The sequence below is a fragment of the Molossus molossus genome, unplaced genomic scaffold (assembly GCF_014108415.1).
Source record: "Molossus molossus isolate mMolMol1 unplaced genomic scaffold, mMolMol1.p scaffold_m16_p_1, whole genome shotgun sequence".
Classification (NCBI taxonomy): domain Eukaryota; kingdom Metazoa; phylum Chordata; class Mammalia; order Chiroptera; family Molossidae; genus Molossus; species Molossus molossus.
The window spans coordinates 44,477,096-44,497,162 of NW_023425344.1; the positions used below are offsets into that span (position 1 = coordinate 44,477,096).

Consider the following 20,067-nt stretch of genomic DNA (forward strand, 5'->3'; position numbering starts at 1 on the left):
TCTATATATCTTTAACATGTTTAAATCCATATAGTATGTTACATTTATTCTTTTTCATAATTATAATTGTGTTTTGGGTTATAGGCATTTAGAATTATACTTAATAAGAACAAATTATTACCATGAATTTATTTTCTGATGTTCTGAAGCCACTGTACTGTAAGCACGTAGAAGTTGTATATTTGCCAGATGCCGGAAACAAAGGTCTCATGTAATTAAGAAAGAAAAATGTGATTTTGGTAAAAATTTACTGCTTGGCAGATTCATTTCTTTTTTTTTTTTCCTCCATCAAGAGCCGAATTCGTAGAATGTGGAATGACACAGTCCGAAAGCAGTCAGAGTCTTCCTTCATCACTGGAGATATAAACAGTTCAGCATCACTCAACAGAGGTAATTAGAAATGATTTTTCGTATTTCTTAGTTTGTGATTACTTTAAGAAGTTCTTAAATGCATTGCTTTATTTGCAACCCCTGGACCTTCTTCCATGTGATAGGAATATTGCAAGGATGTAAAACCCGTTGAGTGTAGCAGTGTGTTCCATTATTCATAAGCCTGAATTTTTTTCGATCCTGAATTTTCAGGAAATCTTTTCTGAAAGGAAGTTAGGAAACAAGAACTTTCTTTTCCTAGTCATCCACCACTGCTATCAACTGGTGAGCTGTCAGGCCTCGTTGGAAACAGTGAAAATGAGCAATTATGTGGCTATATAGTCTGCTAAGCATCATAGAGTTCCACAGTGTCCCAGGCATAGAGCAATTTCATAGTCTTTGCGGAAGTAAAAATATGCTGTCTGATACATGCTTAAGGCAACCTGTGTATTTTGGGGGGTGGGGGGAATCACATCCAATCTTAATATCTAAAAGACTTATTCAGATAATATAGATTATTTAAAGGTTTAAAAGAAAAAATACTTTATATATACATCCATGAATATGTTATAATTTTTTTTGATATGTGTGTGCTTTAATTAAAATGTCCCTAGGTCATAATTCAGGTGTTTAAAATGAAGTTCACTTAATCTACTGCTTTGTTTATGGTTGATTTATTTATTTTTATTCTCTCTCTCAGTTACTCTCTCTTATAGTGCATGTGTGTGTGTGATTAGAATTAAAGTGAGTGCCATAAAAATGCGCAGCTGCATTATTTGTGGAGAGCTAGAGTACACCACAGTAAGTGCCGTAAAGCATTTAGAATACAGTATGGTTTTATCCGGGAAGGTGCTGTTTGAATGAGTTCATGCCAGTCATGCCGCCCTAAGAGAGACATATTTGATGCATACATTCAGAAATTTTTTTTATGATCCGTATTATTATTTTTTTCTTACCAAACTAGGGTTATTAGTATGTTCTAAACCTGTTTCTGTCAGTTTGTCATTACATTAAATGCTACTGAGAAACAAATAATGTAATACACTCAATGGCTTACCATTAAGAAAGATTCAGAAGTTCGTGCTCTTAAACACGTTTACTCAAGTGAGTTTCATCTTACTAATATAACAGAAGTTAGGACATGTAGCATCCAAGTTGAATTTTATGTAGGGATTTATGTTGCATATAACCTTAACTGACTTTCTTATGTTACTTGGGCAGTGATCTAGTAACTATCAGATAGTGATGATATGAAATCTTCTGCATTACTTTTACTTAAATAAGAACAGTGAGTACAAATATACCTCCAAATATGAGGAAAGTGCATTAAAATAAAGCAATTTCCTTCTTATATTTTGTTTCATTATTAGTCTATTGTTATTTGCTAGAGTACATTGATTTACATAGTATCATTCAAGTATTTTTCTCTTTTGACATTTTAATTTTTAATGGTTAGTTTGTGAAAATTTATTTAAATATGAATACTCTAACTTTTTGACACATTTTCAAATTACAGAAAACAAATGACTTAAAAATTCCTCTGAAGTGTAGGACATAACTTGCTTGCACAGTGACAGACTTTCTTTATTTTTAAAATTGCCCCATGTATAGAAAATTGACAGTATGTTCCTAGAAAGAAAACTATCTTTATTAATATGATTTATCATTAGAAATATCTTACATGTAATTATTACAGAAACCGTAGAATAATTGTTTTTTTAAACAAAACATGAGACAATATGACTTTAATGATTCACTGTTTATTTGCCTGCTGCGAAGATGGATAAAATATGTAAAATTATTTTGTCTAGCACAATGACCTAAATTTATGTAAAAATAGTAAGGTATGTAACTTTCGCAAAAAACTTTTTAAAATTGATCATGTTTTATGACCTCGATTTTAAAGTCAGTCACATTTATCCCCTTCTCAAGAATTTCATCCACTTTGACTATGTAAAATGTAGATGACTGGGTCAATTTGAAATATATTTAAAGAAAATAGTCTTTTATATCGACTGATCCTATGTTTAAATCTATTTTTAAAACCTTTAGTTCTACAAGATATTTTTTAAAGTTATTGAAGAAAGTATAAAATTTCTTGCGACATCCGATAAGTTACTTTAATGATGACTTTGGGAGACAGTTAAATGGAATTTATGATTTGAAGTGTGTCCTTCAGGACATATACTCTTCCTTCACTCAGTGACTTTAATGGTGTAGACATCACAGTGATCTTCTTGATGTCCCGTATTAATTTTCTAGTCCCTCAAGTCAGAAACTCCTTGTTTTATTCTCATCTCATTATTTTGTACCTTAGGTGAGTGAAGTACTTTGAAATTTTATTTCTTCGTATTATATCTCTGAAGACAGTCTATAACCTCCTTCTTTAATCTTGTCTTATTTCCCAGGGCCCTATCTCCCCTGCATTCAGGCGTGTGTGTCATACTTAGGTAGGTGGCATCCAAGCTTCACCTTTCCAAACACTTCAGTCACCTCAGCAACATAATTCTTCACTTCTGTACATTCTCTGTTGTTCGACAAAAATTCAGGTCTTGCATTTTTACATCTTCATATATTCTAACCTCTCATTTATTCTTAGTTTCTTACAGCTAGCAGTTTTTAACTCAATTTTCCTCAGTTAGATATATTAAATCCCTTATTTTTGCCTTTAGAACATATCTGGCCCTTGAAAACCATAAGACTTTGTCTAAAATTTAATCCTATTTTCACTGTAGGTTTCCTATTCATACCACTGCCTAACCCAGCAAAAGAATTATTGTTTTGAAATTCTGTATGTCTTATCTATTCTTCTAAACAAGAAACCATCATTATTATCTTCGAGATCGACTAAGAATAAAGTCTCTGCCATGCAGTCCAGGGCACCTTCTCCATAGTTTTTATTTTTTAAAACCATTTCTAATATTCTGTTCTTGAGCCAACTTGTTGCATCCTATGTATCAGATTAGCTATCTAAATTTCCCAGTGTGACAAACTTGATTGCTATTGGGATTCTACTCCTTGGAATCATAGGAGACTTGGGAAGATTGATTGATCACTTTCAATTTGTATAATCATTCTTATATATTCTCTTTGGTATTTTGTTATTTGGTCACTTCATCTCTTTAAGACCTTCCATTTGTCCTTAGAATATCTATATTTATGAAGATGTTTTCCAGATGTTCCCTTATGTTTTCAAATATTTTTCCCCTGCCGACTTGTTTGTTATAATGCTACACACTCTCACAAATCCAGAACTCTGTGAGGCCTGTGCCCCAGGACTACCTTCAAGTTAACTTCGAGCATGCCACTGGATACGCAGGTAGAAGGAGCTTTGCAAGAGCCCTGAGGTGGTGGTTAATTAACAAAGTAAGGTTAACGCTGATCCAATCCCAAGTTTTCACAAACCTCATAGTAGGGTTTATTCATTTGTTCATTTAAATATTTGCTATTTTCACCAACCTTTATGTCAGTCTTTCATCCCCGAGCTCCTTCCAGGTCTATTGGAAAGTTAATCCAAATCTGTAGTAGCTCCAACTTTCTGGTAGTAATAGAAACAAGTTGTAGTAGAGTAATCTTTTGCACCTGTATCCCCTACCCACAGTGTCTGCTGGCCAGATCTCATCTTGAACAATTTTATTAACACTGCCTCTAAAACTTGAGTTTGATCCGCAAATGAAGTATCTGCTCAGAAATGTCTCTGGTAGCTCAATTCATTGCTAAATATTTCCACTTTTTGTAGATCTATGTAGAAATTGGAATATGTTCTAAAATTATATTTTATTAGTCTTACTTTCATCATGAAAGTACAATTGTGATGCCCATGCTTTATTTAATTTGTTGAATTGACATTAGAAATTTCAGTTCAAAATCAAGTTTTGCTAGGTAGGTGCTACCAGTATGTTATGGTTGCATCAATTACAAAGACGCGCCTCCCACCCTCACCCCAGCTTATTGCAAAACTATGCCCCACTGGAGTGGCAGATTTAGCAACAAGGCATTTCTTCTTTTGCAACAACGGTTAGCACCATGAGTTTTTATTTCCCCAACCTCCCATCCTCCATCTCATGTACCTCCCACACAATGCAATTTATATTTTTATACATGGTAAATTGACCACTAACGCTGAATTTATTTAAGCCAAATTTGTTATATGGCAGAAGACTGATTTGTAGATGTGTAGCACTTATTTATTGAGGTTAATACATTCTCCTTTGAAGGCTCAGAGTCATATTAATCCGTACATGCATTCTCAGTAAATTTATGTAATCGGTAAAATTATGATGGCCTTTGGCAATCTTTTCATAAATTTTAAGGGTAGGTTTTGACTCCCAGTGGCACACCACCTACTGAAAGGTGACCTCTCTTGTCAGAAGCATTGTCAGTACAAAGGGGAAAAGTGCCATCAAACAGACATGTGCAAATAGCTGACTTACTGCAGTTATGTACAGTCGTTTTGAGAATGGAGTTTTAACCCAGTGATTTCGGGAAATTTCTTAACTTCTCAATGTCTATACAATAGGGATATAAATAATACCCCCTTCAGGGGAACCTAAGGGCACTAAGTCACTTAATAAATGTCAATTGGTTACAAAAGTGCCTGGAACATAAGTACTATTATTATTTATTATTATTATTATTTATTATTATTTTATTCAGAAGGGTACTTATCTTTTCTACAACTGAAAACTGGTTCTTGTCAGTGCTCTCAAGAAATCAGATGTTAAAATGTATCAATAAATAAAAAAAGTTTAGTTAAAAAAATAAAATAAAATAAAATAAAATGTATCATTCACTCCCAGAGGTTTTCTTTCCTGTTTTTATTTTCTAGTTCCAGGTGGGAGGAAGGAGGTTGTTATCTGAATGCCAAGTAAAAGAAAGAATAATTTACCTAAGATGGTGCTACCCTTGAGGCTAACAAAGAGAAATAAACAAATAAAGCTGAATTGTCTCTTCTAAATCCGAAATTAAATGCAAATTACCTATGCCTCAGTTGTGCTCTTCGCTTTTGATTTGCAACCACGTTTTAGCATTTAGGAAATAAAGGTAAACGTTGACTTCCCCCTACCTTAGATAATGATATAAGCAAACACTGTCTTCTCTTTCCTTCCAACCCCCCGGCCCTCCGGACACTGGTTCCATTCAGACGGCCCTGCTGAATGGCCAGCGCAGGAGCAGAGCGCGGATGTGACTCGCTCCGTTTTACACTCTTGTCCTGTCTGAGGCCGCATTGTCTCTTCCAGGAGGCTGGTCACTGAGACAGAACCAACTCCGCAATAAATCACCTGCCACCTCATTAATATTCAAGCTACAAAGCATATTTTGTTTGTATGTTTTTAAAGAAAACGGCAAATAAAAAGTGTAAGTGGTGTTTCGCCGTGATTAATGATTTCTGTAAATTAAAGCTGCCGGGGTGAAAGGCTCCTACGCATTCACTGCACGTTATGAATGTCAGCAGATATGGTGTGGCTTAGAGGCACGAAATCTGTCATCTGGCCCAAAGCCTTGCTGTGTGGAAGGGTTATAAAATCATTGTTTGTAAATATTAACCAGATCCTGACATAATCTGACACCTATTTGTGAAATTTTTAGCAGCAGTTAACGATGTGCCTAACAGTACTTGCATAGCTAAGAAGTCAGAGTGGGCTATATAATAAGTTACTGTTTGTTATGAGCAAGCATTATGATATGAGTGCGAATACAGTAAGTATCCTATGGCATGTATGCAATTCTTGTTTGAGATTTGTCATTATATTGATATCTAGTATTTTTTACCTTTACAGTCATGATTTATAAATGAAACAACAGTGCTCTCTGTTAATTTCTTTCTTTTGTAGATGTCATCAATAAAGACCGGCAGAAAATGTACGATAAGGAAATGTGTGTTAGTAAAACAGATTAATAGCACAAAAGCAAAATAGGTACAGATTTTAACTGAGATGCTGTGTCAGAAAGACAATTAAGTAATGCTATTAATATCCTGATTTCTAACTCAAGGAGACCAAATAATTTGCAGAATGACCTCTCCATTGAAAAATAATATATATTAAATATTGATTTCTGGTCAATCAGAGGCAAATATTCTTGCTATAAATCATTAGCCAGAATTGAAAAAGAAAAAAAACACTTTTAAATGCTTGCCCAGTGAGTCCTTTTGTTTTGCTTTTAATTTCCTCTTTGATACAAATCCTTCAAATCGTCCAGCCTCTCACAGACGATTACACAATAGTAAAAATTATTATTATTATTATAATTAGTAGTAGTAGTATAGCTTCCACAGAATCCTTCACAGAGTTCTTTATGTAGAGTAGATTTCTTATTTTAGGGTTTATTATCTTATTGCGTTATATGTAATTGGCAGTATCTCTTACCTCTTTATCATCAAACAAGATACAATGAGACACCCTGTTAACTTCTAACTATAGTGCTATAGAATATCTCCACTTGGTTTTAAAATATTAGTGTTGTTTCAGATAAGTGGCTGAACATATAATTTTTCAAAAATATCATCTTTTTTTAGAACTTCATGTGAATACTCCAATTTATCTTCAGAAATTGCTGATATTCTTTTCTCTAATAGAACACAGTATGTCCCTTTATAGTTCTTGATAAATTTGGGGTTTCTACTCTGGTGTGCATAGCGATCACTTATCTATTGTACACTGTTCATTTTTCATTATCCATTATCTTTATATCCATGAAGAAGCTGGGTTTTTTGGTAACTTGTCCAAGTTCACTTGGCAAGTAAAGGACAGTCTAGATTGCAAACATTTTCTGACCACAAAGCCCTACTCATGATAACGAAAATTTTCATTACTCTTTTATGATAACAGCTTTTCATGAAGGTTGCTGAAGCTTCGAATAAAGAAATTTTCGAAGAAGTATTTCAAAATTATTTTTATCACCTCACATGGATAAAAGAGATCCTTAACAGCACAATTATATTCATATCTTTACTTCTTATTTTCCTCACTCAATTTTTTTCTAAGTACAGTTCCTTAGTGTGGTTTTATCCTATCATTTAGGGAAAGAAAAGCTTTAAAATGCTATGGATATATGGGGAGCTAGATTGCCCAATACATATTAACTTTTCCAAAACTCATGTGGAAGATGCTGACTTACTATACATTATTGTTCAGGTGTAGCACTCAGGTTGCAGGAGGAATTTTACAATCATTCTTCTTTCCTAGAGGCACTCAATGTATTTTATTGTAGGATCCTTTTATCTTAATTTTTAATTTCTGATATTCCAGTAAAAGCATGAACATTTTAGTTAGGAAACAGATTCTGTTCATAAATCAGGTAAATAACTTCTGCCTATAATCACTCAGTAACAGAACCAAAGGTAAAACTCTCCCCAGATCTTTGTATTCATGAGCTTGATATTCCTTGAAACTGCTCTTCATCAGGACAGCATAGCAATGCCTAGAACAAACAGAAAAATCTGTATGAGCTGACTTTAAATAGATAGGGATAATGGTATATGTTAAACTTATTACTTTTATGTGCTAATTCAGTTTTAACAAAAACTGACATGTCTTATAATTCAAAATTTAAAAACAAATGAAACCTAACCATACCTCTCATCTGAAAAAATGTTCCTACTGTGTTCAAACATAAAGGTTGTGCTGATATAAATGGCAGTATGTAGTACCCAAAGTTAACAGAGATTACTTTTCAAATTATTTTTTCTAAGAAATATATTAACTTGAATCTGATATTTGAAAGTTCATAGAAATTAATTCAGTTACATGAAAAATTAAAGGGATATCAACATTTAGCAAAACAAAACAAAACAAAAAAACAAACAAAAAAAAAACCAACCAAACAAAAAACTATCTACATTTAGCAAAAAGATAAGTTGTTATTACTAATAATTATGTAATATCTAGTTAAAATAGTACCTGAGGAATTGCATATAAGGCTTGCACTTTATATAGCTCAACTTATATACTGCATGCTATTTAAAAGTTAGTGTTTATGTGATAGGTTCTCCTATTATTTTCATAATAGACTTTCTTCATAATTTATCATTATAAGGAATGAGGGTGCTTTAAAAACTAAGACAAGTTACCCATCACATTCGTATAAAGTACTTTACGGTCTCAGAATATCACTAGTGAATTGAGAAATATTTGAGAGGATATATAGATTGAAGGAAGGTAGTTAATCTTGATATAGAAAAATAGAAACAGTATAAATTTCCTAAAACAGTCTCAGTCTAAACAAAACAAATTTGATTATGATTATATAAGTCTTTCCTGAACCACATTGTCTAGAATATCTTTATTCATAGATACCTTCTTTTAATTCATATCTACTTTGCTCAGACATCCTTTTTGTTAATGTAGGTGCCAAATTTAAAGTTCACGTTTTAGCCAGGATAGACCTTCTACATGTAAGTTCATAGAATTGGCACAGTATTAGACAGTAGCCAATATAAGGCAGAGAATGATATGAAAAGTCTTTATTTTTTTTCACACTGGTAAATTATGTTATATTGTTAAATAGTTATTATATTTTTCTTTGTTCTGAGTTTCATTTTCCTCAGCAAAAAATACATAAGTAATGTGTGATTTACGAATAAATATAGCTGTGGGGTTGACTATGTACCACATACGACATAGTATATTCTTACTAAAAATAACTGATTTACTGTTGTATTGCCCATGGTTAATCACACTTGGCCTGTTATCTTCAGGTTCATTATTCTTTGTTTTGAGTACTATGCCAGTGTATTCAAAATATCCAAGTTAATAGCATACAGAAACACATGTCTTTGATCACAGAAGATGAGTTTTAGAGATGAATGACTGTCTAGTATAGGTTCATCATTTCTTCTGCAGACCAACCACTTCCTCCTTTGTGAAACAGATTTCTCAAGAATTCTGAACTTCATTTCTTCCAGTGTTGGCTTGAGCAGTCAGAACATTTAAAATCTCTGAGCAGCTTTGCTTTCAGCTAATTATGTAAAAAACAACAATCAATATCTAATGGCATCAGTTTCTTCATTGGCAATACAATAGTGTTACATTTCATGGCAATAAAAAATATATATTTAATAATGAGATAATATAAAACTAATAATTTAAAGCTTTTAGAAGAAAATAGGTTTTAGATTTTGTCAAAGAAGTTCTATAAAACAAAATAGAAATCATGACTAAAATAAAAAGACAAATAAGGTTCTTATCTCAAAATTTAATAGGACTCATAACTGCTGAGGTATTAAGAGAAGGCATGAACAACATATGATAACAAACAAAATGCCTACATTGTGTGGAGGGTGTCTAAAAATCAATAAATAAAATTCAACAACTCAATATATATGTGAGCAAAAGATACAAACTGGTAATTCACAGAACAGGAAACTCTGATGGCCAATAAAGCTGTGAAAAGTTACCCTATCTTTCTGGAAATCAGGGAAATGCGATGTATAACACTATCAAATTGGCAAAAATGTCAATCTGATAATACCAAGTCTTAGCTAGAATTTGAGAAGCATATACTGCTCATGGGCATGTGAATTGGTACAAATACATTTGGCAGCACTTTGAAAATATATTGTAAATTGAAAATATGGACAACGTATGACCCCAGTAATTTGACTTTTAGGTATTTCTTATAGAAAAATTTATGTATCTGGACAAGAAGACTTACGGAAAGCCAGTTAGTGTAAAACAAAGGAGAACAGAGTAGGTAATTTCCAAGGTTCACAACCCTACAGCTCTGAATTTATATATTAAAATAGAGCAACACCTCTATATTCAGAATATTTCATTTTTTATTGAACTAACAATAACCCAATCTGTACTCTGGAGAAAATATGCCATTGAAATTCATATTAATAGATTCCTAGTGAATGAATTAGCTATTAAAAGAAGCTAAGTGTCTCAGAACCATTTCAAAAAAATTTAATAGGCTGCTTGATTAAATTTTAATAGCAAACTTGTTGGCTATTAAGAATACACAGTGTGATAAATCAAGATGTCAGCCCTTCAATTTATGACTTTAGAAAAAAATGATGAAAGAGTTCTTGGCTTTCAAGATAATATTTCTTCCTTGACACTTTGTAATTTCATTAATTGTTTGAATACAAAGAGTAAAAATTTAAAATTATGGTTTCTGTGGTTTTTATTTTTTGTATCTTTTTAGTCCTCACCTGAGGATATTTTTTCCATTGATTTTTAGGTAGAGTGGGAGGGAGGAAGGGAGAGAGAGAGAAACATTGATGACTGAGAAGCGGGCCAAAGTTCTAACCACTAAGCCAAACCGGCCAGGGCAGTTTCTCTGGTTTTTAAAGTTACTTTATTTAACTTTTAAGTGTAGCATGCAGATTCTGTTAATTTTATTATTGTAAACAACTGGGTCTTGATTTACATGGCTGTCTCTGTTTTATAAAATAGCTCTTTAAATCTGCACTAATTACTGCTTGTGCTGTCTTTCCTTAGATCGAGTTGATATTGATTTGTTACAACAGAAAAGCAAAAAATAGGAAACATGCTTAAAATAGACAATGCCTATTGAATCCATTCTTCATAGTTCTGGAAGCCTCTTTTATCTATTTACATTTATTTTTACTTATTTATGTTAAATAAATTAATATATGAATATAAATTAAACAACTGGGCTTCTCGGGGCACCTTTTCCTTCCTCTCACCACCTCTCCTTCCTCTCACCACCTCCCCCCCGCTTTTACCCTCTCCTTCTCCCCCCTTCCCCAGGCACATTACCTTTGCAGGAACAAAAATTAAATAATTGAACATCACAGAAAAGCAAATGAGGATAAAGTAATGCACACCTACAAGGCTCCTAATAAAATTGTTTTGAATCATATTTGTGGGAAAGAATGCTAAAAATCATTGCTTTAGATATGTTTAGCCTACCAGAGTCAATTGTGACGTTGAAAACATTATGAATATCTCTGGACTTGTGTTTCTTTATATATTAAATTATTATGTAGATTAGATAATGTTGAAATCTTATTCAGTTCTAAATTCTCAGTTATAACTTTTCTCTATAATGATATATTGCAATTGATTCGGGGGCACTCAGCTCTGTGAAAGGAGGTGAGAGCCAGAGGCCCCTCTCCCCGGAGGGACGTGCAGGCATGCGCACAGGCACAGCTGAGCAAGGACGTACACCGAAGGCATTTTGCATGCCATTTTCATGGTTTCATGATGTCATAGATCGCATCTCCTAGTAAAATATCCCTTTCCTTACACTGAAGTTAGTATTCTAATTCTATAAAAAATACTATCATTAGTGAAACTATACAAGGTGGGGCGACAGTAGGTTCACAGTTGTTCATATGGAAAATAATACAATAAATAATACAAGAATAAACTCTGTGTTTCATGTGCTCACAACTGGAAACCTACTTTTGCCCCACCCTGTATTTACTTGCACAAAATGAAGTCTCCATTATGGGCCAGAATTAAGGTGTGAACACAAAAGCAGAGACATTATTCAAAAGTAACTCTGGCCCAGCCGGTGTGGCTCAGTGGTTTAGCATTGATCCACGCACCAAGAGGTCACTGGTTCGATTCTCAGTCAGGGCGGCCAATCATTGTTTTCTCTCTCCTTGATGTTTCTCTCTCTCTCTCTCTCTCTCTCTCTCTCTCTCTCTCTCTTCCCCTCCCTCTCCCTTCCCTCCTCTCTCCCACTCTCTTCCCCCTTCCCTCTCTCTAAAATCAATAAAGAAAAAAATTTGTTTTTAAAATAGTAACTCTGCTTTATCTATAAATGTGATTTATGTGTATCAGTCAATGTATATAATGAAAATGGAAAATATGTCAGATCAAGGGAGAGAGAACCATGAGGAAATGGAATGGAGGGTGAGCTATATTAAGGAAAAAGAAAGAACTACCTGGTTAAAAGTGTTTTATTGAGAAAAAAAAAAAAATCAGAACATTTACCATCCTATATATTTATAAACTACAAGAATTTGAAAATTGAGGCATATTAAAATGTGACTGCTAAAGAATGCTTGTATTGATTTAGTTCATTCAATTTCACATTCCTGAAATATACAATTCTGCCCATTCAGTATGATCAAATAAGAATGTAAGTACATAGATGTGATTTTCTTTTTTTTTAATGAAGTGTGAGGGGCAGAGCAGAATGACAATTCAAGTTATTTTAAGATCCTTTCAGTACACTTTTGTTACCCTGCTGTCAGGAAGAAACGTTGTTTGAATTATGTTTCTGAATGATATAATACAGATTCAAGTGGGATACACTGTCATCTCTCTTCACATCTGTTCTTTACTTTATCATTTCAAAGCACAGCGATCTCCTTAGATATTTTTTTTAGTCTTCAATTCTATATCTCACACTGAACTGACCTAGACAGTGCTGTCATTCAGAGCTTCCCAATGTCAAAACACCTATTTTTTATTTTCATGTGGAAAGACATGTAATAGTTTTGTGGTCAACCTATAAATTTAAAGAGTGTAGTCATTATTTCATTCAAATTTCACTCATTCAAAAACATTTACATCAGCCTCCATCTTTAGGTACAGATCAAATGAAAAAGACCAGACTCGCCCTGGCCTGGCGGCTCGGTTGGTTGGAGCATTGTCCAGAACACCAAAAGGTTTCCGGTTCAGTGTCCACTCAGGGCTCGTACCTAGGTTGCAGGTTCGATCAGTCCCTGGTCTGGTGCCAATGGGAGGCAAGGGATCAATGTTTCTTTCTCCTATCAATGTTTCTCTCCCCCTCTCAAAATAAAATAAAATCAACAAACATATCCTGGGGTGAGGATTTAAAAAAAGAAAAAGACTCTTCTTAAAATGACTATGATTTTACACTTAATCTTTTTCAGTAGCTTTAGGGTCTGACTTTCAAGTAATTGTCAGAAAAATGTCCCTAAGTTTTTCATATGTAATATGAAAATCCCATTTGCTTTGTATTACACTTCCACCAGAAAAAAAGGTTTTGTGGTAGGCCTGTTGTTGACAGCTTTGGGGGTAATTCCCACACAATGAAATTCAATGTTAATTCCTTTTTCAGGGTTATATTAAAGAGCTAATCCTTGTTTCTGATGGCAAATAAGCATGGATGAGTAGACTATAACCAGGATTTAGTGAGTCAGATAATTAAGGAACAACTATTTTTATATAGCCGCTTTGAGCTTTTTTTGCCCAATTTGGGTTTTTTATTTTGAGTCATGTTTTCTTCTCCACCCTACTTATTATCTATAATTAGTATTGAGTGTTTATTTCTCCTTTAAAATTTCAACATTATAGTAACTGGTATAATGTTAGAAGGAAATAAATCACATTAGGAATTATATAATTGACACTCCTAAAAAATTTACTCAAATTATAAAATTACTCATAGTTGATAAAATGCCTTTGTTTAAGTTTTATAATTTCTCAATGCCATCGATTTCACATAAGTTTTTTTTCACGAATTAAGCAACTATTTATTGAGCTCTGGGCACTAGTCTAGACACTTAGAACAATGAGAGAAACCCTACGTACTCCCCACTGACCTGGGGTTTACAACCCAGTGAACTGAGCACAGTAACATTCTTTTCACATAGGTAGTCTTCTAACTTCCTCCCCACCCCTAGCAGCAACTTATTTGTGTCTTCAAACTGACTAACCGGTAAGCTTAACTATGCAGCTGAAAAACAGTGACAGATGGTCTGTAAACACTGATCTTCTTGGAAGTCTTCAGCAGTTTCACAGCTATTAGAAGGGAAGTTTACAAATCAAAAGTTAGTTGGAGGGAAGAGGAATAGACAGCATGGACAGAACCTTGGAAAACAGCGCCAGAATTCAGAGACCTGAGTAAATTGGGGAAACAACCAGGAACAAACAGAATGGACTCGAGCAGACAAGTGAGAGACAGTGCAGCTCCAGAGAAATGACCAAGGCAACTGCGTATCAAAGGAAGAGGAAAACATGTTCTGTGCACGTTTCGGGGCAAAAGATCTGGGCACTGGCAACCAGTTGTGTTTTACAATGCAGTGTGTGTCACCTTCCAAGGTATAATTGAAATGCCTAAATGTGAGTGGGGAGTGTAGGAACCATAAGGTAATAACTCCTAGAGAAATTGCACTTGTTTCGGATGGTGACAGAGTGACCTCTTACGGTCACTGCAAGTCCTGAGTGTCCATGAAAAGCATGAAAAAGAATTGACTTCTTTCACCAGGTGGATCACATGAGAGACAACGGGTTGATTACTCCGACATATCCCTTTCTTTTGAACTAGCAAACCCATAGAGTTTATGAGTAACTTTACACTCCTTGCAAAATGTTCATCATCAAACTTCATATTCTACTTTGGATTTCCTGTTACTGAGCCCTCACTTGAATTATAACTCTCCACTTTCAGGACTAAAGTTAGTTTCAGTGACATTAATTACATTGGTTTCCAATAGTGCATGAGGTATAAAAGTGAGTGATAGTGCCAAAGCAACTTAAAGTATGATTCTTTTTCTCTCAGAAAAAGGTCAATACCAAGGATAAAGAAGAAAATGTTTCTTTAAGTTTTAAACTATTTTTGTAAGTTTTAATGTAGTTTTAGATTTAACAGAACAGCAGGTGGATCTCCAATTATTATTGCATGTCACTCCTTATGGCTATAGAAAATTAGCTGATTCTGGATTGCACCCCATTTGTGGAAGAACCCTGTCAAAGCCATGGAGCTGAGACTGAATATTGCATCTAGCCGACATTGTGTCATAGCACAGTCGTGTACCTATAGCATTTCTGCTACTGTTGTTGGCCTTCCTACCTTACCAGGAATCGATTATAAATAAAATGAACTTTAAAATTCAGTCTTTGCCATGGGCAGGTGGCTCAGTTGATTGGAGTGTCTTCCCATATACCAAAAGATTTCTAGTTGGATTCCTGGTCAGGGCACAGACCAGGTTGTGGGTTAGATCCTTGTTGGGCTGCGTATGAGTCAACCAATGGCAGATTCTCTTTCACATCGATGTTTCTCTCTGTCTCTCTCCATCTCTCTCCTTCTCCCTCTCCCTGTTTCTCTCTCTAAAATCAATAAAAATACCCTCAGGTAAGGATTAAAATAATTTAAATTAGAAATCTCAGTCTTCCTACAATTCTACAAAATAGGCAGATCACTAGAATAAAATATCTTCACATAATATTTGGAGAAAAAACTCAGTTTTTCTACATCAATAGTTTTACAGATAAAAGTACTTTAAAGTACATCCAGAATTTTTTTTTAAAAGAAAAGGCTGAAAAAGAACTTTATGCTATAAAAGATATAACTAGACGGATTATCTATAAAAATTTTGATTGCTTCACTATAATTTTATTATGGAACTCCATTTTGGTATGATTACAGTTTTTTTGTTGTTCTCATATGCTTAGATTTTAATAAACAAAAAACAAAATATTGAGTCACTCGCTTCTTGCTTATGCTTGATTCATCCCAAATCATTGGTTTCCTTATTCTAAAGCACAGATTATCTTCTTTTTATAAAGTCTTTTATCTTTCATTTATTTTTTATTATATTCTTTTTTTTATTGAGGTATAACTGACATATATAACATAGTTTCAGAAGTGTAAAATAATAACTTGATTTTTATTTATTTTGCAAAATGATCACCCCAATGAGTCATACATAATTACAAAACCTTTTTTCTTGTAATGAGAACACCTAAGCAGATCACCTTCCTTGACATCAGCATAGAATATACATATATACACACACATACATATACATATATATATATATATAAACAAATGAATATTTTATTTTATAAGCTGTATGAGGCAAGGGAAGTAGTAGCATGCAATCTTCTTAGCCTACTATTTGTTTTCCAGTTCGTTTAAGTTAAATAATGTGCAGTAATGAAGGGAAATACATAGAGATGCAGATATAAATCCCAACCATAAAGAATTTATCCCTTATTTGATCTATGAGGGAATATAAAGAATATGAATAATTTTATATTTTTAAGGTTATTACCCTAGTTCCTATTAAGCTGCTTACATCTTTCATTTTCTATTTAAACGCTTATTTAAAGTAATTTTAGAAAGTAATTATTATTAGAAGACTAACTTTCCTTTTTACTTGAAAAATAGGCTGCAGTAATAAATACTTGGTAGCAGGTATGACTTACATGTAATTTGCTTTTTAAAACTTTTGTGTACACCAAATCCTATCTCTAAAAATTAATCTGAAATTTATGTAACATCAACTATATACATGTTTAAGATTTACAGTATTCCATTTCTTACCTGAAAGTTACTTTAGCCCACTCTTTTTTAAACTTTTCTTATTAATTTTTCATATATTTAATTCATTAATGGGAAATAATATTCTGATAGACCAATTATATGATGAGTTGGCAATCTGCCTTTGCATCGTGTAAAAACATTTAAATATATATGTTGTAAAATTTCAGCAAATAGTCATCAAGTACTTAGTGAAAAATTTGATGCTAGTTCTATGCTCATTCTTGGCAGGATGTGTAAGATGCAAACACATGGCTTATTTCCTGAAAGAACTGAAACGTTCCAGCTCCAGAGATCTGACAAGCTATGTTGACCTTTAAATCAAGAGGTGTTCACTACCCAATTTTGAGGTTAAAATATTTGTAGTATGACTGAGAATTTACTTACTGTATGGCAAAGAGCTATAATTTCAAAAAAGCATCACAGAGTGTTTAACCATTCACCAGCTGAAGGACATCTTGGCTGTTTCTCATTATGACCTATTACAAATAAATCTGCCTTGAGCATCCATATGCACGTTTTTGTGGACACATAAATTTCCATTTCTCTGGGATAAAAGTTCAAGGGTACAATTAGGGGTGGAGGTAGTATGGTAATTGCACTTTTAGTTTTATAAGAAACTGCCAAACTATTTTCCAAAGGAGCTATACAGTTTTCATCCGCACTAGCAAAATATGACTGATTCAGTTTCTCTTCATCCTTGTCAGCATTTGATATTGTCACCATTTTTATTTCAAGTATGCAGTGATATCTCATTGTGGTTTTAATCGGTTTTTCCGTAATGGCTAATAGCAATTCTTTTCATGAGCTTGTTTGCCTTCTTATATCCTCTTCCATGAAATTTCTGTTTCTGCCTTTGGCCCCTTTCTAATCAAAATGTTGTGTGTGTGTGTGTGTGTGTGTGTGTTCTGTTGGTTGGTTTTTATAGTTGACTTTTGAGAGTTCTTTTTATACCCCAGATACTGGGTCTTTGTTGGATTGAAAATATTTGTAAATTTGTTTGCAAATATTTTCTCCTTGTGTGCAGGTTACATTTTCATTCTCTAATATATATGTGTATTTAAATGAACATATACTGGTGTGTTGAACCTATTCCTACACAACTTGTGTTTTCCTTTCTTCGGTCGCTTTTTTCTTTCTTCATCTACCATAAGTACACATTGTGCCTATAATTTCCCACACCTGCCGTAATTACATTTAATAAAACTGTTCCAGTGATTATTTATTTGCTTTTTTGTTAAGCAGCTTTGGCGGGTGGGAGGTGGCCACTCATAGTGATGGGATGTTAGAAAGTAAGTCCATCTGTTCACAAGAGATAAAAGACTAACTGTGTGACTTTGCTCTACCAAAGTCCAAACAACCATTTGGAAAATGGAAAATAGAATAATATATACTGCTTGATACCATGAAGTTCATATTTTATTTAAAGTATTTTAAAATAATACCCTTTTCATCATTTTGTCAGATTTGTCAATTCACCTAAATAGTATGCCTACTCTGGTGTACTAATGAGAGTGATTTTATTTCAATTTAAATAATTGCTGTTCCTCAAATTTTAAGAAATGTCTAATTCTTCTGTTGTGTCAACAACTGCTCTCCAAAGAGTGTTTTAAATGTTGCCTTTTATTCTTTTTTCTTTTACTGAAAACAACGCAGTAGCTTCTGTGAATGAGGAGGTGTTTGTTTAATTTTAGCTTTTCTTTCTTTGTTTTTAACTTTTTTTTCAACTTTTATTTTGTGTTTTGTATTTTGTTTGTATAGAAGACTGTATTTTGCTTTTTTTATTTTATTTTAATTTTAGCGAGCATGGGAATATATTCTTGCTTATTCTTTGGAAAAGAGAACACCCTAAATGTGGCTTAATCAACATTGTAAATCATTTTATTTCTTTCCCATTGACTCAGATATGTGCCTTGTTGGAAACATGTGTGCTTTAGCGGCATATATTTTTTAGTCTAATTAGCTGCCTGCCTGTAATCAGGACTATATCAACTGTTGTCATTCTAAATGTTTCCTTTCTTTTTTTCAAACACATTTGCCTGATTGACCTGTTTTTTTCTCTGTCTTTCTATGGGGCTGCTCCAGGAGCCATGGCTAATCATCTTATAAGCAATGCTCTGCTTCGTCCGCATGGTACTAACAATCCCTATAATACATTGCTTGGGGAACCGGCGGTCAGTAACCACCCTTCTATCAGCATGTACAACGCACAAGGTGTGCTGGAGTTTATCTTAATTTTTTCAAGTGAGAGTCCCATTTTATGTAGCTTTTATGGCCACGTTCTATTTTTCTTTCCTTCCTCCTGCCTTTTCTTTCTTTTGGAAGCAGACACACAGATTCCTTTCACCTTCTACCCCTCTTGGTGCTTTTATTTTCCATTTTCCTTAGGTTTTCCATAGTAAGAAATGGATTCCTTCCTTCTGATAAACAAATGCTTGATTCATCGATATGTGTTTGTTTCTTTGTAATGTTATGGAATGTATTGTGGCTTGTCGATACTTTTCTTATTGTTGATTGCTTTCTATAATAAATACCTGTGTATTTATGTTGAGAAACAAAATATTTTCCTACGGTAAGTAAGATAAAGGAACACTTGACCCACTAGTCTTGATGTTTAAGATTAAGTAATCATGCTCTATTGTACCATGAAGCACACTGGGCACAAAGCATCAGTACTGGTAAAAGCATTTACATCAGCTCCAGGGGAAATGACATGAACGAAAACATGGAGGGAAGAGCAGGGAATGAACAGTAGCAGATCAGGCTTTCTATTGTCCACATGAGCTGGCTTGGAAAGGTCACAAAATCCTTTTTCTACTGTGTCTACATGGTAAAAAAAACAAAGCTGTTGAATATGGTTCCTCTATATCCTCTGTTTTAAAATGATAGAAAATTTAATCGTGCCCTGGCAGATGTGGCTCAGTTGGTAGGTGGCTGTCCTGTGCACTGAAAGGTTGCTGGTTCAATTCCTGGTCAGGGCACATGCCCGGGTTATGGGCTCCATCCCCCGGAGGCAGCCAACTCATGTTCTGCTCTCACATCAGTGCTTCTTAATCTCTTTCCCTCTCCCTTCCTCTCTCTAAAATTTAATTTAAATTTTTTTAAAAGAATGTAATTGGTTATCAAACAAGCATAAATCTCTCTAAACCATTTGTAATATAGAAGCCAAGACATTGAAAATACCCATATCATATGTAAAGAGACCACAGGAAAAAGATATTCAAATAAAACTTTTATTACAGAAAAATCTTAATAATCTACTTTAAAAAAAATCATATTTGAAAGTTCACTATCACACAGAGACTTCCAAGATTCCTTCAAGTTGGATGTGATAGATTATCAGTATTTTACACTTCCAGACAATTTTGAGTAACATTTCTAGTATCCTCTGTGAAAATCTACGTGGAAGTTTTTTGTGTTTTCTCTTCTCCAGCAGAGGTAAAACATCAAGGGCATGAGTGCCTGAAACTTGGTGTGAATGCC

The 20,067-nt window shown here is 33.8% G+C and overlaps 1 protein-coding gene across 1 annotated transcript in view; it reads left to right on the top strand.

Annotated features, from left to right (window-relative positions):
- Nucleotides 1-20,067, top strand: part of ADGRL3 (adhesion G protein-coupled receptor L3) — a 471,329-nt gene that overhangs the window by 443,932 nt on the left and 7,330 nt on the right. Inside the window, exon 22 of the mRNA XM_036253182.1 lies at nucleotides 294-390. Within this exon, the coding sequence (XP_036109075.1) occupies nucleotides 294-390 (97 nt within the window). The remainder of the gene's footprint in view (nucleotides 1-293; nucleotides 391-20,067) is intronic.